General features: G+C 46.7%; 1 protein-coding gene across 1 annotated transcript; it reads left to right on the top strand.

The window, feature by feature from the left end:
• Positions 1-866: 866 nt before the first annotated feature.
• On the top strand, positions 867-18,581 carry LOC141759042 (5-hydroxytryptamine receptor 3A-like). Its single transcript, XM_074620931.1, has 8 exons — positions 867-1,049; positions 2,638-2,682; positions 2,791-2,900; positions 3,086-3,255; positions 6,652-6,812; positions 6,900-7,110; positions 17,097-17,200; positions 17,275-18,581. The coding sequence occupies exons 1-8, from the start codon at positions 867-869 to the stop codon at positions 17,533-17,535; spliced, it is 1,245 nt and encodes a 414-aa protein (XP_074477032.1). The 3' UTR covers positions 17,536-18,581.
• Positions 18,582-18,827: the final 246 nt, after the last annotated feature.

Raw genomic sequence — 18,827 nt, 5'->3', positions numbered from 1 at the left:
TATTTAGCCAATTCACTGATACAAACATGATAAAATATTAGAGACACTAATGCAAACACTAAAGGTCGCACTGTCACTGTACAGTAATAGCATTTATATCGTATTACACTGGGTTGATTTTAGCTACGTAGGTACCTACCGTAGGTGTACCGAAACAACTGGCAACTGAGTATATATAATTTTGATAGAACTTTTGTTTTCTAAATTGCTGCAACTGAATTAGGTTTTCAGACAGTTCTGAGTGTTGCTGGCTATGATTTGATTACATACATTTGGTGATATATATAGAAGATAGATCTCAAATGGAAACCTATTTAGACTGTAAAGTGACTGTAAATATTTAATGCCCATATTTAAAAATTGATGTAGTGGTTGGTTAGTGCTGGTCCGGTTCTGCCAACACCCCTCTCATGATAGCATTTGTTTGACCACAATCATATTACTGCAGATATTTGTGAGTTGGATTAATATTTAATGATTGAAAAAGAGCCTTTCATTAAGGGGATGTAGTTGAAAGTGCTTTACAATAAAGTGAAGAAACAAGAGAATAAAAACGGGCAAATTAAACCAGAAAGCCCTTTCTGTCAGAAATCTCCTTAGATTTAGGCAACAAAACTACTTGGTTAGGTTAGGAAAAGATATTTCATGTCTGGGTCAAAGTGGTGGATTGACTGACAGACCGACATAACCGTGCCAGTAGAATAGCTGAAAAACACTCAAATATATATGATGAATTCAGATGCAGTGAATACATACAATGATTTTATTTTAATGATGAGTAACTGAGATGACATCATGAGTGATCTGAAGTTCTAATTCAAAGGAAAAATGAAGAACATCACATTTCCTGAACCCTCTCATTGAGAATGTGTCCTGATGTTTTCACTGCAGAGGCGAAGTCCTCCAATGGTTCCTGCAGGCATCAGGATGTTTTAAAGCATCTGAACTTGACCAAAAATAATGAGCTGTTCTCCATGACCCGGCCTGGGAGCGCTGAATCGCCCACACAGGTATTCCTGGATGTACTACTCTATGCCATTCTAGAAATGGTAAGTGGTTGCTTGTAATTATAAATTACAATTATCATTTGTCATTTGAGGAGGTTATATTGGCTCCATTTCTCTGTTTGTTTGTAATGTAACAGGATATCACAAAATCAAGTAACAACATACCACGATATCACAGAAATGGCGACTAGCAACGATAGCAGGGCGACTAGCAGGGTGACTAGCAGGGTGACTAGCAGCGATAGCGGTGACCAACAGCGACAACGACTAGCAACGACATTGACTAGCAGCTACAACGACTAGCAGCTACAACGACTATCAGCGACGACTAGCAGGGTGGACTAGCAGCGACGACTGGCAGCAACAACGACTAGCAGCGATGACTATCAGCGACTATCAGCGACGACTAGCAGTGATAGCAGCGACGACTAGCAGCGATGACTAGCAGTGATAGCAGCGACGACTAGCAGCGATGACTAGCAGTGATAGCAGCGACGACTAGCAGCGATGACTATCAGCGACTATCAGCGACGACTAGCAGTGATAGCAGCAACGACTAGCAGCGATGACTAGCAGTGATAGCAGCGACGACTAGCAGTGATAGCAGCGACGACTAGCAGCGATGACTAGCAGTGATAGCAGCGACGACTAGCAGCGATGACTAGCAGTGATAGCAGCGACGACTAGCAGTGATAGCAGCAACGACTAGCAGCGACGACTAGCAGTGATAGCAGCAACGACTAGCAGCGATGACTATCAGCGACGACTAGCAGTGATAGCAGCGATGACTAGCAGCGATGACTAGCAGTGATAGCAGCGACGACTAGCAGTGATAGCAGCGACGACTAGAAGTGATAGCAGCGACGACTAGCAGCGATGACTAGCAGTGATAGCAGCGACGACTAGCAGCGGTGACTAGCAGTGATAGCAGCGACGACTAGCAGGGTGGACTAGCAGTGATAGCAGTGACAACTATCAGCGAAAGCAGTGATAGCGGCGACTAGCAGTGACAACGACTAGCAGTGACAACGACTAGCAGCAACGACTAGCAGCAACGACTAGCAGCGGCGAATAACAGCAATGACGCCTAGCAGTGTCGACGACTAGCAGCAGTGATAGCAGCAACGACTAGCAGTGATAGCAGCGACGACTAGCAGCGACGACTAGCAGCGATGACTAGCAGTGATAGCAGCGACGACTAGCAGCGATGACTAGCAGTGATAGCAGCGACGACTAGCAGCGATGACTAGCAGCGATGACTAGCAGTGATAGCAGCGACGACTAGCAGCGATGACTAGAAGTGATAGCAGCGACTACTAGAAAGTGACAACTAGAAGTGATAGCAGCGACGACTAGCTGCAACGACCAGCAGTGGCGACTAGCAGCGACGACTAGCAGTGATAGCAGTGACGACTAGCAGCGATGACTAGCAGTGATAGCAGCCCTGAAAACCCAGGGTTAAACCTGAAGTTATTTCGTTAGCCTCAAATCCTGCTTCTTAGTACAGGCCTCAGGTGCGCCTGTTCAAAACTGTCATATGAACTGATGTTTACGAACTTGCATTAACATTGAATTTGTGCAAAGTTTCATGACAGTTCCGTGGACGTCTGACATATTTCTTTGTTCACAGAACGAGAAGGACCAGAAATTTGTTTCATACGTTTGGATTGATTCGGTGAGTTCTCTCTAAGGAAGAAAGCACTTTTTGATTGAATGAAAACCTCTCAAACCTCTGTTGGGAAACTCAACTTTCTTTTGTTTAAATGCATGTTTTCCTCTACAGTGGTGGCAGAGTGACGACATTTCTTGGAATCCTGATGACTTCTGTGGTATTCAGAGGATTTATCTTCCTACTAAATTATGGTGGAAGCCAGATTTAACTATTGAAGAGATGTAAGTTTGAATGTGTCTGTTCTGACATGCAACAAACAGCCACTACTGAACCAGATATACTGCAGTTATATGGTGCAGTTCATTGCATTCTTTCAGTATGTTTTACATGAAGTTATGTTCTATAGTATTTTAATAACATTATATGAAATTCATTTAACAGCATTTGTGTGTGTGTTCTCATACAGGATAGAAAAGGACAAGGCCGATCAGAGTCCTTATCTCATGGTTAACAGTAGCGGTTGCGTCATACTCAGAAAAAACATGGTGGTGGTCAGCACCTGCAGGATGCAAATTGACAAATTCCCCTTCGACATTCAGAGCTGCACCCTCACTTTCAAGTCTGTCATATACTCTGGTGAGCGTGACCTGTTTTTGAGTCTGTTTGAGTTTGAATGCATGTGTGCTTTAATGATTTTAACAGTCAGTTTACTGAATGTTACCTGAATACACTCACTCACTCACTCTCACTCATCTTCAACCGCTTATCCGGGGTCGGGTCGCGGGGGCAGTAGCTCCAGCAGGGGACCCCAAACTTCCCTTTCCCGGGCCACATTATCCAGCTCTGACTGGGAGATCCGAGGCGTTCCCAGGCCAGTGTGGAGATATAATCTCTCCACCTAGTCCTGGGTCTTCCCCGTGGTCTCCTCCCAGCTGGTCGTGCCTGGAACACCTCCCTAGGGAGGCGCCCAGGGGGCATCCTTAATAGATGCCCGAACCACCTCAGCTAGCTCCTTTCAACGCGAAGGAGCAGCGGCTCTACTCCGAGTCCCTCACTGATGACTGAGCTTCTCACCCTATCTCTAAGGGAGACGCCAGCCACCCTCCTGAGGGAAACCCATTACGGCCGCTTGTACCCGTGATGTAGTTCTTTCAGTCATGACCCAGCCCTCATGACCATAGGTGAAAGTAGGAACGAAGATTGACCGGTAGATCGAGAGCTTTGCCTTCCGGCTCAGCTCTCTTTTCGTCACAACGGTGCGGTAAAGTGAATGCAATACCGCAATCTCCAGCAAATCTCGCGTTCCATAGTCCCCTCACTCGCGAACAAGACCCCGAGGTACTTGAACTCCTTCACTTGGGGTAAGGACTCATCCAGTGAGTGCTGGAGGTCACAGACTGATGACGCCAACAGGACCACATCATCTGCAAAAAAAAGCAAGGATGAGATCTTCAGCACACCGAACTGCAAACCCTCCTCCCCCGACTACGCCTCGATATCCTGTCCATGAATATCACAAACAGGACTGGTGACAAAGCGCAGCCCTGCCGGAGGCCAACCCCCACCGGAAACGAGTCCGACTTATTGCCGAGAACCCGAACACAGCTCTCGCTTTGGGCGTACAGAGATTGGATGGCCCTGAGAAGTGACCCCCTCACCCCATACTCCCGCAGCACCCCCAACAGTATCTCCCGAGGGACCCGGTCATACGCCTTCTCCAAGTCCACAAAACACATGTAGACTGGATAGGCATACTCCCAGGCCCCCTCCAGGATCCTTGCGAGAGTGAAAAGCTGGTCCGTTGTTCCATGGCCAGGACGGAATCCGCATTGTTCCTCTTCAATCTGAGGTTCGACTATCGGCCGAACCCTCCTTCCCAGCACCTCGGAGTAGACTTTATCAGGGAGGCTGAGTAGTGTGATACCCTGTAATTGGCACACACTCTCTGGTCCCCCTTTTTGAACAGGGGAACCACCACCCCGGTCTGCCACTCCTTAGGCACTGTCACCAACTTCCACGCAATGTCAAAGAGACGTGTCATCCAAGACAGCCCCTCCACACCCAAAGCCTTCAGCATTTCTGGACAGATTTCATCAATCCCCGGGGCTTTGCCACTGTGGAGTTGTTTGACTACCTCAGTGACCTCCGCCAGGGTAATTGATGATGGTCCCCCATCAGCTTCCAGCTCTGCCTCTACAATAGAGGGCGTATTAGTCGGATTCAGGAGTTCCTCAAAGTGCTCCTTCCACCGCCCGATTATCTCCTCAGTTGAGGTCAACAGTGTCCCATCCTTACTGTACACAGCTTGGATGGTTCCACGTTTCCCCCTCCTGAGGTGCCGGACGGTTTTCCAGAAGCACTTTGGAGTCGACCGAAAGTCCTTCGCCATGGCTGCTCCGAATTCCTCCCACACCCGCTGCTTTGCCTCCTTCACAGCCGGAGACCTCCGAGATAACATATCCCGGAAGGCCTCCTTCTTCAGTCGGACGGCTTCCCTGACCACCGATGTCCACCACGGTGTTCGAGGGTTGCCGCCCCTTGAGGCACCCAAGACCTTTAGACCACAGCTCACCGCCGCAGCTTCAGCAATGGAAGCTTTGAACATCGCCCACTCGGGTTCAATGCCCCCAACCTCCACAGGGATGCCAGAAAAGCTCCGCCAGGGGTGTGAGTTGAAGATCCTTCGGACAGGGGCCTCCTCCAGACGTTCCCAGTTCACCCGCACTACCCGTTTGGGCTTACCAGGTCTGTCCAGAGTCTTCCCCCACCCTCTGACCCAACTCACCACCAGATGGTGATCAGTTGACAGTCCGGCCCCTCTCTTTACCCGAGTGTCCAAAACATGCAGCCTCAGATCAGACGATACGATTCCAAAATTGATCATCGACCTTTGGCCTAGGGTGCTCTGGTACCACGTACACTTATGAGCATCCTTATGTTCGAACATGGTGTTCGTTATGGACAATCCATGACTAGAACAGAAGTCCAATAACAAACGACCACTCTGGTTTAGATCAGGGAGGCCATTCCTCCCAATTACGCCACTCCAGGTGTCTCCATCGTTGCCCACGTGCGCGTTGAAGTCTCCCAGCAGAACTATGGAGTCCCCTACTGGAGCCCCATACAGGACTCCATTCAGGGTCTCCAAGAAGGCCGAATACTCCGAACTACTGTTCGGTGCATATGCACATACAACAGTCAGAGTTTTCCCCCCCATAACCCGAAGGCGTAGGGAGGCGACCCTCTCGTCCACCGGGGTAAACTCCAACGTAGCGGCACACAGCCGGGAATTTGTGAGTATCCCCACACCCGCTTGGCGACTCACACAATGGGCAACTCCAGAGAAGAATAAAGTCCAACCCCTGTCCAGGAGTACGGTTCCAGAACCGAGGCTGTGCATAGAGGTAAGCCCTACCAGATCTAACTGATAGCGCTCCACCTCCTGCACAAGCTCTGGCTCCTTCCCCCACAGAGAGGTGACGTTCCACGTCCCCAGAGCCAGCCTCTGCCACCCGGGTCCGGTCCGTCGAGGTCCCTGGTCTTCACTGCTACCCGTGTGACAGTGCACCCGGCCCCAGCGGTTCCTCCCGCAGTTGGTGAGCCCACAGGATGGCGAGGAGGGGGTTGCCACGTCGCTTCTTCGGGGTGTCCCCGGCCGGGATCCGTGGCAAACCCGGCCACCAGGCGCTCGCTGACGGGCCCTCCTTCTGGGCCCTCCTTCTGGGCCTTGCTCCAGACGTGGGCCCCGGGCTTCCTCCAGGCCGGGTACCTTCTCCTCTGTCTCGTTTCTTCATTGGGGTTTATGATCCATTCTTAGTCTGGCCCCTCGCCTGAGACCAATTTGCCATGGGAGACCCTACCGGGAGCATCAGGCTCCAGACAACACAGCACTCAGGGTCATAGGGACACACAAACCTCTCCACCATGTTAAGGTGATGGTTCCAGGAGAGTACCTGAATACACATACCATATATTCCTTCTTTGTTAACCTGCAGGGAAACCTCACTGTTTTATTTTTATCTCCCGCCTCAGACGAGGATATAGAGTTGGTTCCGTCAGGTGACATCTCATGGAACTTAGAGTGGTCTCGCAAGTTGATGCGGACCCAGTCCGAGTGGCTGTTCCACGACTTGACCATGGACAAGAAAACTGTTAATAATTTTGGCTTCAACCAAAGCATGTTGGTTTACACTGTAAGTATTTCTGGACAGGTAATGATTGATTGATTCGGTTTAGCCTTTGACAAATTTAAACATCAACCACCTAACATCGTTTCACAGATCACCATGAGGAGGCGGTCTGCCCTCTACATCGCCAACTTCTTGCTACCCGTCCTGTTCTTCTTTTGTCTGGACTTGGCCTCCTTCCTGATCTCAGACAGCAGCGGCGAGAAGCTCAGCTTCAAGGTCACTGTGCTGCTCGCTGTCACCGTGATGCAGCTTATTCTCAATGAGATTCTGCCTTCCTCTTCAGACAGGATTCCTCTTATAGGTAAAGAAGCTTAAGAGTCATTACTTTATTAGACTGTAATTCATATGAGCAGGAGCAGCACGTATATACCTACTCAATTTGAGGTCATTTGTCCGTATTAATGATGCTGCTTTCTCCCCTCAGCGGCTTACTGCATTGGGATTTTTAGTTTGATGATGCTGAGCCTCCTGGAGACGATTTTGGTGATGCATCTGATGGAGAAAGACTCTGCATCCCAAGACAACAAGGTAGATAAAGACCAAAGATGACAACACTAATAGTCCCATTATTTAACCACAGCTTATTTAAAGGGACTGTTTGTAACTTCTTACTCGTATAAATCATTGCGGGTCGGTGTCCCATGCGCGCTCGCGTGTGGCTATGCTGTTCAGACTCAGACTCCAACACAAACTACTGGGAAGCACCAAAACCTCAAAGTTATATGTAGTGAAGCCCGTCTTGCAAAACAGTGTTGGTCGCGGTCGCAGGACGCAGTCGGAGGACGCGGGGGAGACCGTAGCTTTGGTCTCCAGGGCCAAAACTCCGGTGTCTCCCGTTCCCTCCGGCCGCGGTCGGGAGGCTGAAGCAGGAAAAGCCAACACTAGGATCAGCAGTGATTCATGGAGAGACCTTCGTCTGGTCAGCTAACATTACTGCCAAGCAGGTGAAATATAGAGTGATATTGTGGTTTTAACTGATGTGTGTCGCATCACTGTTTTGAGCGATGCTCATTCATGTCTATGTAGAGTGAGCACAACGCAAACCCGACGCTGACTTTCGTTGACTTCACGGCCATAGGTGTCGCTGTTAACAAGCATTTCTGATTCTTACAAACAGTCCCTTTAACTGTTTTTTCAGGGTAGCAGCAGCCAACTGACGGAGGAGTCCTGTGACTTTGAGGAGCTCTCAGACGAACAGAGGGAGGCGGTGAAAACACTGACTCCGTTCTTCAGCAGCAGGAAGGAAGAAGAGAAGCCCGGCTACTGGACCGGAGTGGCTAAAACGATCAACAGAGGTTTCTTCATTCTCTACGTCATAGCTGCCAGTCTGTTTTTAGTCTTCATGTTTTTCGGTTGGAAAAGTGACGAAAATAATAGCGCTAATATTTCTGATAACTGACAACAAGTCATGCTGCAGGTCAAATTGTGCAGCGGCGAAAGCTGACCATTTATACTGCCATTTCAGCATCACCTTATATTATCTTTAATAGGTAAAACAACCATTTTGAAGAGATATACGTTTGATAAATCACATCTTTGTTTTATGCACGTGTTATTGAAAACATACGCATGTTAAAATACTTAATAAATGAGAGAAAATAAATGCATTTAGGCGGAGTTAACAGGCTCTTGTGGTTTTCCTCTCATCAGTAAAACAAACTGAATGTACACTAGCCTTTCATATGTTATAAATAGGCTACAATCAACAGAACAATATGAACATTCAGGCTTCCTTGTGTGGCTCAAATCTGTACTGCAGATAGAAATCTTAAATAAAAGACGATATAAGAAATTCTGCAAATTTATTTGGCGGCCCTAATAAAATCTCCTGTCCCAGTCTTTGGGAAAATGTATGCGTACAGGTGTTACCAAAATTGCATGCAGTCCTACATAAATATGTCATATTGGGCAATCCTTTAAATCCACCCAAAACATTAAAATATGTACAATTTATTGTATACAATATTTAAACAATGAAGGATGTAATTAAGTGCAAGCAAATTCATATCACACATGTTCTCACAGCTTTGTTTGAATCTTATCTAAGCTTTATGAACCGACTTTGCCAGCGCTAACATGACTAAAATAAGAATTATTAAAATCATTGCAGCAGAGATATCCTGACCTTTAGTTTCGAGTATGCATCAAGCCCACCAGTTTGCAACGCAGGATTTCTGTTAAAGATTTGTAGTAATTTGAGCAATTTTCTCTGACTTGGATCCTCCGGAGCCACAGAAGTTATTCTACAACTGTTTGAAAATGTTGTGTAAAAACTGGTCCAGTGTTCCTTTAACAATCTGAAACACATCTATAATATTCTGAAGCCATATAATGGGTTTTTCTGTATATGGGTTCAGTATTATCATGTAGTCTTTCTGTGGTGTTCTTTCACATCTCTCTCAGCATTACTTTGCTTTATTCATGAAATAACAGTCCTGATATCTGCTTTCTATACTGGCTCTGACAACATGTATCAGATTCTTTATAATGCAAAAATAAACAACAAAAACAAAACATATTCTCTCTGTGTTTTTTTTCTCTGTATATGTGTGTGTGTGTGTGTGTGTGTGTGTGTGTGTGTGTGTGAGGGCGGTGAGAGTGAACCAAAACAGTCCAGTAATAATGTAACTTCTCCTCACACAAATTGCAACAAAGGCTATTTTACTTGTATCGTTCCCCTAAAGGTACAGTATGTGCCTAAACCATAATTCATTCTTCATCAAATTATAATGTATCTTGTCAAATTAACTGAGCCGCTCTTCAATATTTCCAGGTATGCTCTTTCAACTGCAGAAGTACACGATGGAGTTCATCTGGTTGGGAATCACTGCCTTAGACGATAAAAAACGGTTGGTCAGTTTGCCCTGCCCTCTTCCATTACGAGGATGACCGCTCATCGGGTAATGTTTCCGGAGAGCACATTTGTTGTACAAACCTCTCACAGACTTTGGATTCTCACTGATCCCGATGTCATGATGCTTTCAGGGTTCCTCTTTCTGCTCTTCCTCGCAGGTAAGGTTTCTCTCATCCTCACAGCATCCCTGTTGCTCTGAATAATCTACAGAACTCACTGGAATTAAGTCTGTGGCTCATCAAGAGTAACAGTTGGACACTGATGGTTTCTGAAAAGAAAACTTGGACAGACTCAAAACTATCTGCATACCACTAGAGGTTGAGTGAGATATTTAGTATAATGTTTATTTCTTTGTTGAAACTGTTTGAAAGAGGTGTTGATGCAAACTTTACGATCATTTTGGAAGATGTAGTTTGTGGTGCTGTTGAATAGTGGGCTAAAATGGGAGGTGTGTCTAATATTTAGCCAATTCACTGATACAAACATGATAAAATATTAGAGACACTAATGCAAACACTAAAGGTCGCACTGTCACTGTACATTAATAGCATTTATATCGTATTACACTGGGTTGATTTTAGCTACGTAGGTACCTACCGTAGGTGTACCGAAACAACTGGTAACTGAGTATATATAATTTTGATAGTACTTTTGCTTTCTAAATTGCTGCAACTGAATTAGGTTTTCAGACAGTTCTGAGTGTTGCTGGCCATTATTTTTTACATGCATTTGGTGATATATAGAAGATGGATCTCAAATGGAAACCTATTTAGACTGTAAAGTGAATGTAAATATTTAGCGCCCATATTTAAAAATGTATGTAGTGGTTGGTTAGTGCTGGTCCGGTTCTGCCAACGCCCCTCTCATGATGGCATTTGTTTGACCACAATCATATTACTGCAGATATAGAGCTGGATTAATATTTAATGATTGAAAAAGAGCCTTTCATATAGGGGATGTAGTTGAAAGTGCTTTACAATAAAGTGAAGAAACAAGAGAATAAAAATGGGCAAATTAAACCAGAAAGCCCTTTCTGTCAGAAATCTCCTTAGGTTTAGGCAACAAAACTACTTGGTTAGGTTAGGAAAAGATATTTCATGTCTGGGTCAAAGTGGTGGATTGACTGACAGACCGTCATAACCGTGCCAGTAGAATAGCTGAAAAACACTCAAATTTATATGATGAATTCAGAAGCAGTGAATACATACAATGATTTTATTTTAATGATGAGTAACTGAGATGACATCATGAGTGATCTGAAGTTCTAATTCAAAAGAAAAATGAAGAGCATCACATTTCCTGAACCCTCTCATTGAGAATGTGTCCTGATTTTTTCACTGTAGAGGCGAAGTCCTCCAATGGTTCCTGCAGGCATCAGGATGTTGTAAAGCACCTGAACTTGACCGAAAATAATGAGCTATTGTCCATGACCCGGCCTGGGAGCGCTGAATCGCCCACAAAGGTAGTCCTGGATGTACTACTCTATGCCATTCTAGAAATGGTAGGTGGTTGTTTATAATTATAAATTACAATTATCATTTACTGTTGAGGAGGTTATATTGGCTCCATTTCTCTGTTTGTTTGTAATGTAACAGGATATCACAAAATCAAGTAACAACATACCGCGATATCACAGAAATGACAACTAGCAGCGATAGCGGCGACTACCAGCGACAACGACTATCAGCGACAACGACTATCAGCGACAACGACTGGCAGCGACAACGACTGGCAGCAACAACTATCAGTGACAATGACTAGCCGCGACAACGACTAGCAGCAACAACTAGCAGCGACAACGACTATCAGCGACAACGACTGGCAGCGACATCGACTGGCAGCAACAACTAGTAGTGACAATGACTAGCAGCTACAACTATCAGCGACAATGACTAGCAGCAACAACTAGCAGCGACAACGACTATCAGCGACAACGACTATCAGCAACAATGACTGGCAGCGACATCGACTGGCAGCAACAACTAGTAGCGACAATGACTAGCAGCTACAACTAGCAGCGACAACGACTAGCAGCAACAACTAGTAGCGACAACGACTGGCAGCGACAACGACTGGCAGCAACAACTATCAGTGACAATGACTAGCAGCGACAACGACTAGCAGCAACAACTAGCAGCGACAACGACTATCAGCGACAACGACTGGCAGCGACATCGACTGGCAGCAACAACTAGTAGTGACAATGACTAGCAGCTACAACTATCAGCGACAATGACTAGCAGCAACAACTAGCAGCGACAACGACTATCAGCGACAACGACTATCAGCAACAATGACTGGCAGCGACATCGACTGGCAGCAACAACTAGTAGCGACAATGACTAGCAGCTACAACTAGCAGCGACAACGACTAGCAGCAACAACTAGTAGCGACAACGACTAGCGGCGACAACGACTGGCAGCTACAACTAGCAGCGACAACGACTAGCAGCAACAACGACTAGCAGCAACAACGACTGGCAGCAACAACTAGCAGCGACAACGACTAGCAGCAACAACTAGCAGCAACATCAACTAGCAGAAACAACTAGCAGCGACAACGACTAGCAGCAACAACTAGCAGCGACAACGACTAGCAGCAACAACTAGCAGCAACATTGACTATTAGAAACAACTAGCAGCAACGACGACTAGCAGCAACGACGACTAGCAGCGACAACGACTAGCAGCAACAACTAGCAGCGACAACGACTAGCAGCAACAACTAGCAGCAACAACGACTAGCAGCAACAACTAGCAGTGACAACGACTAGCAACGGCAACTAGCAGCAGTGATAGCAGCAACGACTAGCAATGATAGCAGCGGCGACTTACAGTGATAAAAGCGACGAATAGCAGCAGTGACTAGCAGCAGTGATAGCAGCGGCGACTAACAGCGACGACTAGCACGACTAATGCCCCTGTGGACACTTACCATTATCTCAAACATAACCTGCTCTGGAGCAGCACTTATGAAACCCAGGGTTAAACCTGAAGTTACTTCGTTAGCCCCAAATCCTGCTTCTTAGTACAGTCCTCAGGTGCGCCTGTTCAAAACTGTCATATGAACTGATGTTTATGAACTTGTATTAACATTGAATTTGAGCTAAGTTTCATGACAGTTCCCGGGACGTCTGACATATTTCTTTGCCCACAGAACGAGAAGGACCAGAAATTTGTTTCATACGTTTGGATTGATTCGGTGAGTTCTCTCTGAGGAAGAAAGCACTTTTTGATTGAATGAAAACCTCTCAAACCTCTGTTGGGAAACTCAACTTTCTTTTGTTTAAATGCGTGTTTTCCTCTATAGTCGTGGCAGAGTGACGACATTTCTTGGAATCCTGATGACTTCTGTGGTATTCGGAAGATTTATCTTCCTACTAAATTATGGTGGAAGCCAGATTTAACTATTGAAGAGATGTAAGTTTGAATGTGTCTGTTCTGACATGCAACAAACAGCCAGTACTGAACCACATATACTGCAGTTATATGGTGCAGTTCGTGCATACTTTCAGTATGTTTTACATGAAGCTATGTTCTATAGTATATTAATAACATTATATGAAATTCATTTAACAGCATTTGTGTGTGTGTTCTCATACAGGATAGAAAAGGACAAGACCGATCAGAGTCCTTGTCTCATGGTTAACAGTAGCGGTAGAGTCGTATTCAGAAACAACATGGTGGTGGTCAGCACCTGCAGGATGCAAATTTACAAATTCCCCTTCGACATTCAGAACTGCACCCTCACTTTCAAGTCTGTCATATACTCTGGTGAGCATGACCTGTTCTTGTGTCTGTTTGAGTTTGAATGCATGTGTGCTTTAATGATTTTTACAGTCAGTTTACTGAATGTTACCTGAATACACTCACTCACTCACTCTCACTCATCTTCAACCGCTTATCCGGGGTCGGGTCGCGGGGGCAGTAGCTCCAGCAGGGGACCCCAAACTTCCCTTTCCCGGGCCACATTATCGAGCTCTGACTGGGAGATCCGAGGCGTTCCCAGGCCAGTGTGGAGATATAATCTCTCCACCTAGTCCTCGGTCTTCCCCTTGGTCTCCTCCCAGCTGGTCGTGCCTGGAACACCTCCCTAGGGAGGCGCCCAGGGGGCATCCTTACTAGATGCCCGAACCACCTCAGCTAGCTCCTTTCAACGCAAAGGAGCTAGCTGAGGTACTTGAACTCCTTCACTTGGGGTAAGGACTCATCCAGTGAGTGCTGGAGGTCACAGACCGATGACGCCAACAGGACCACATCATCTGCAAAAAGCAGCGATGAGATCTTCAGCACACCGAACTGCAAACCCTCCTCCCCCGACTACGCCTTGATATCCTGCCCATGAATATCACAAACAGGACTGGTGACAAAGCGCAGCCCTGCTGGAGGCCAACCCCCACTGGAAACGAGTCCGACTTATTGCCGAGAACCCGAACACAGCTCTCGCTTTGGGCGTACAGAGATTGGATGGCCCTGAAAAGTGACCCCCTCACCCCATACTCCCGCAGCACCCCCAACAGTTTATCCCGAGGGACCTGGTCATACGCCTTCTCCAAGTCCACAAAACACATGTAGACTGGAAAGGCATACTCCCAGGCCCCCTCCAGGATCCTTGCGAGAGTGAAAAGCTGGTCCGTTGTTCCACGGCCAGGACGGAATCCGCGTTATTCCTTTTCAATCCGAGGTTCGACTATCGGCCGAACCCTCCTTCCCAGCACCTTGGAGTAGACTTTACCAGGGAGGCTGAGTAGTGTGACACCCTGTAATTGGCACAAACTCTCTGGTCCCCCTTTTTGAACAGGGGAACCACCACCCCGGTCTGCCACTCCTTAGGCACTGTCACCAACTTCCACGCAATGTTGAAGAGACGTGTCATCCAAGACAGCTCCTCCACACCCAAAGCCTTCAGCATTTCTGGACGGATTTCATCAATCCCCGGGGCTTTGCCACTGTGGAGTTGTTTGACTACCTCAGTGACCTCCACCAGGGTAATTGATGATGGTCCCCCATCAGCTTCCAGCTCTGCCTCTACAATAGAGGGCATATTAGTCGGATTCAGGAGTTCCTCAAAGTGCTCCTTCCACCGCCCGATTACCTCCTCAGTTGAGGTCAACAGTGTCCCATCCTTACTGTACACAGCTTGGATGGTTCCACGTTTCCCCCTCCTGAGGTGCCGGACGGTTTTCCAGAAGCACTTTGGAGCCGACTGAAAGTCCTTCGCCATGGCTGCTCCGAATTCCTCCCACACCCGCTGCTTTGCCTCCTTCACAGCCGGAGACCTCCGAGATAACATATCCCGGAAGGCCTCCTTCTTCAGTCGGACGGCTTTCCTGACCACCGATGTCCACCACGGTTTCAAGGGTTGCTGCCCCTTGAGGCACCCAAGACCTTTAGACCACAGCTCACTGCCGCAGCTTCAGCAATGGAAGCTTTGAACATCGCCCACTCGGGTTCAATGCCCCCAACCTCCACAGGGATGCCAGAAAAGCTCCGCCGGGGGTGTGAGTTGAAGATCCTTCGGACAGGGGCCTCCTCCAGACGTTCCCAGTTCACCCGCACTACCCGTTTGGGCTTACCAGGTCTGTCCAGAGTCTTCCCCCACCCTCTGACCCAACTCACCACCAGATGGTGATCAGTTGACAGCTCGGCCCCTCTCTTTACCCGAGTGTCCAAAACATGCAGCCTCAGATCAGACGATATGATTCCAAAATTGATCATCGACCTTCGGCCTAGGGTGCTCTGGTACCACGTACACTTATGAGCATCCTTATGTTCGAACATGGTGTTCGTTATGGACAGTCCATGACTAGCACAGAAGTCCAATAACAAACGACCACTCTGGTTTAGATCAGGGAGGCCGTTCCTCCCAATTACGCCACTCCAGGTGTCTCCATCGTTGCCCACGTGCGCGCTGAAGTCTCCCAGCAGAACTATGGAGTCCCCTGCTTGAGCCCCATACAGGACTCAATTCAGGGTCTCCAAGAAGGCCGAATACTCCGAACTGCTGTTCGGTGCATATGCACATACAACAGTCAGAGTTTTCCCCCCCATAACCCGAAGGTGTAGGGAGGCGACCCTCTCGTCCACCGGGGTAAACTCCAACGTAGCGGCACACAGCCGGGGATTTGTGAGTATCCCCACACCCGCTTGGCGACTCACACAATGGGCAACTCCAGAGAAGCATAAAGTCCAACCCCTGTCCAGGAGTACGGTTCCAGAACCGAGGCTGTGCGTAGAGGTAAGCCCTACCAGATCTAACTGATAGCGCTCCACCTCCTGCACAAGCTCCGTTTCCTTCCCCCACAGAGAGGTGACGTTCCACGTCCCCAGAGCCAGCCTCTGCCACCCGGGTCCGGTCCGTCGAGGTCCCTGGTCTTCACTGCTACCCGTGTGACATTGCACCCGACCCCAGCGGTTCCTCCCGCAGGTGGTGAGCCCACAGGATGGCGAGGAGGGGGTTGCCACGTTGCTTCTTCGGGGTATCCCCGGCCGGGCTCCGTGGCAAGCCCGGCCACCAGGCGCTCGCTGACGGGCCCTCCTTCTGGGCCTTGCTCCAGACGTAGGCCCCGGGCTTCCTCCAGCCCGGGTACCTTCTCCTCTGTCTCGTTTCTTCATTGGGGTTTATGATCCATTCTTAGTCTGGCCCCTCGCCTGAGACCAATTTGCCATGGGAGACCCTACCGGGAGCATCAGGCTCCAGACAACACAGCCCTCAGGGTCATAGGGACACACAAACCTCTCCACCATGTTAAGGTGATGGTTCCAGGAGAGTACCTGAATACACATACCATATATTCCTTCTTTGTTAACCTGCAGGGAAACCTCACTGTTTTATTTTTATCTCCCACCTCAGACGAGGATATAGAGATGGTTCCGTTAAGTGGCATCTCAAGGAACTTAGAATGGTCTCGCACGGTGATGCGGACCCAGTCCGAGTGGCTGTTCCTCGACTTGACCTTGGACAAGAAAACTGTTAATAATTTTGGCTTCAACCAAAGCATGTTGGTTTACACTGTAAGTATTTCTGAACAGGTAATGATTGATTGATTCGGTTTAGCCTTTGACAAATGTAAACATCAACAACCTAACATTGTTTCACAGATCACCATGAGGAGGCGGTCTGCCCTCTACATCGTCAACTTCTTGCTACCCGTCCTGTTCTTCTTCTGTCTGGACTTGGCCTCCTTCCTGATCTCAGACAGCAGCGGCGAGAAGCTCAGCTTCAAGATCACTGTGCTGCTCGCTGTCACCGTGATGCAGCTTATTCTCAATGAGATTCTGCCTTCCTCTTCAGACAAGATTCCTCTTATAGGTAAAGAAGCTCAAGAGTCATTACTTTATTGGACTGTAATTCATATGAGCAGGAGCAGCACATATACTGACTCAGTGTGTGGTCATTTGTCCTTATTAATGATGCTGCCTTCTCCCCTCAGCGGTCTACTGCATTGGGATTTTTAGTTTGATGATGCTGAGCCTCATGGAGACGATTTTAGTGATGCATCTGAAGGAGAAAGACTCTGCATCCCAAGACAACGAGGTAGATAAAGACCAAAGTTGACAACCCTAATAGTCACATTATGTAACCACAGCTTATTTAACTGTTTTTTTCAGGGTAGCAGCAGCCAACTGACGGAGGAGTCCCGTGACTTTGAGGAGCTCTCAGACGAGCAGAGGGAGGCGGTGAAAACTCTGACTCTGCTCTTCAGCTGTAGGAAGGAAGAAGGGAAGCCCGGCTACTGGACCGGAGTGGCTAAAACGATCAACAGAGGTTTCTTCATTCTCTACGTCATAGCTGCCAGTCTGTTTTTAGTCTTCATGTTTTTCGGTTGGAAAAGTGACGAAAATAATAGTGCTAATATTTCTGATAACTGACGACAAGTCATGCTGCAGGTCAAATTGTGCAGCGGCGAAAGCTGACCATTTATACTGCCATTTCAGCATCACCTTATATTATCTTTAATAGGTAAAACAACCATTTTGAAGAGATATACGTTTGATAAATCACATCTTTGTTTTATGCACATGTTATTGAAAACATACGCATGTTAAAATACTTAATAAATGAGAGAAAATAAATGCATTTAGGCGGAGTTAACAGGCTCTTGTGGTTTTCCTCTCATCAGTAAAACAAACTGAATGTACACTAGCCTTTCATATGTTATAAATAGGCTACAATCAACAGAACAATATGAACATTCAGGCTTCCTTGTGTGGCTCAAATCTGTACTGCAGATAGAAATCTTAAATAAAAGACGATGGAAGAAATTCTGCACATTTATTTGGAGACCATAATAAAATCTCCTGTCCCAGTCTTTGGGAAAATGTATGCATACAGGTGTTAACAAGATTGCATGTAGTCCTACATAAATATGTCATATTGGGCAATCCTTTAAATCCACCCAAAACATTAAAATATGTACAATTTATTGTATAAAATATTTAAACAATGAAGGATGTAATTAAGTGCAAGCAAATTCATATCACACATGTTCTCACAGCTTTGTCTGAATCTTATCTAAGCTCTATAAACCGACTTTGCCAGCGCTAACATGACTAAAATAAGAATTATTAAAATCATTGCAGCAGAGATATCCTGACCTTTAGTTTCGAGTATGCATCAAGCCCACCAGTTTGCAACGCAGGATTTCTGTTAAAGATTTGTAGTAATTTGAGCAATTTTCTCTGACTTGGATCCTCCGGAGCCACAGAAGTTATTCTACAACTGAAACACATCTATAATATTCTGAAGCCATATAATGGGTTTTTCTGTATACGGGTTCAGTATTATCATGTAGTCTTTCTGTGGTGTTCTTTCACATCTCTCTCTCTCTGCATTACTTTGCTTTATTCATGAAATAACAGTCCTGATATCTGCTTTCTATACTGGCTCTGACAACATGTATCAGATTCGTTGTAATGCAAAAATAAACAATAAAAATAAAACATATTCTCTCTGTGTTTTTTTACTCTGTATGTGTGTGTGTGTGTGTGTGTGTGTGTGTGTGTGTGTGTGAGGGCGGTGAGAGTGAACCAAAACAGTCCAGTAATAATGTAACTTCACCTCACACAAATATTTCCAGGTATGCTCTTGCAACTGCAGAAGTACACGATGGAGTTCATCTGGTTGGGAATCACTGCCTTAGATGGTAAAAACTGTTGGTTTG

This window comes from Sebastes fasciatus, chromosome 20 (genome assembly GCF_043250625.1).
Source record: "Sebastes fasciatus isolate fSebFas1 chromosome 20, fSebFas1.pri, whole genome shotgun sequence".
NCBI classification, from domain to species: Eukaryota; Metazoa; Chordata; class Actinopteri; order Perciformes; family Sebastidae; genus Sebastes; species Sebastes fasciatus.
Note: the sequence above shows the minus strand (reverse complement) of the source record. Positions and strands in the feature narration are given on the sequence as shown.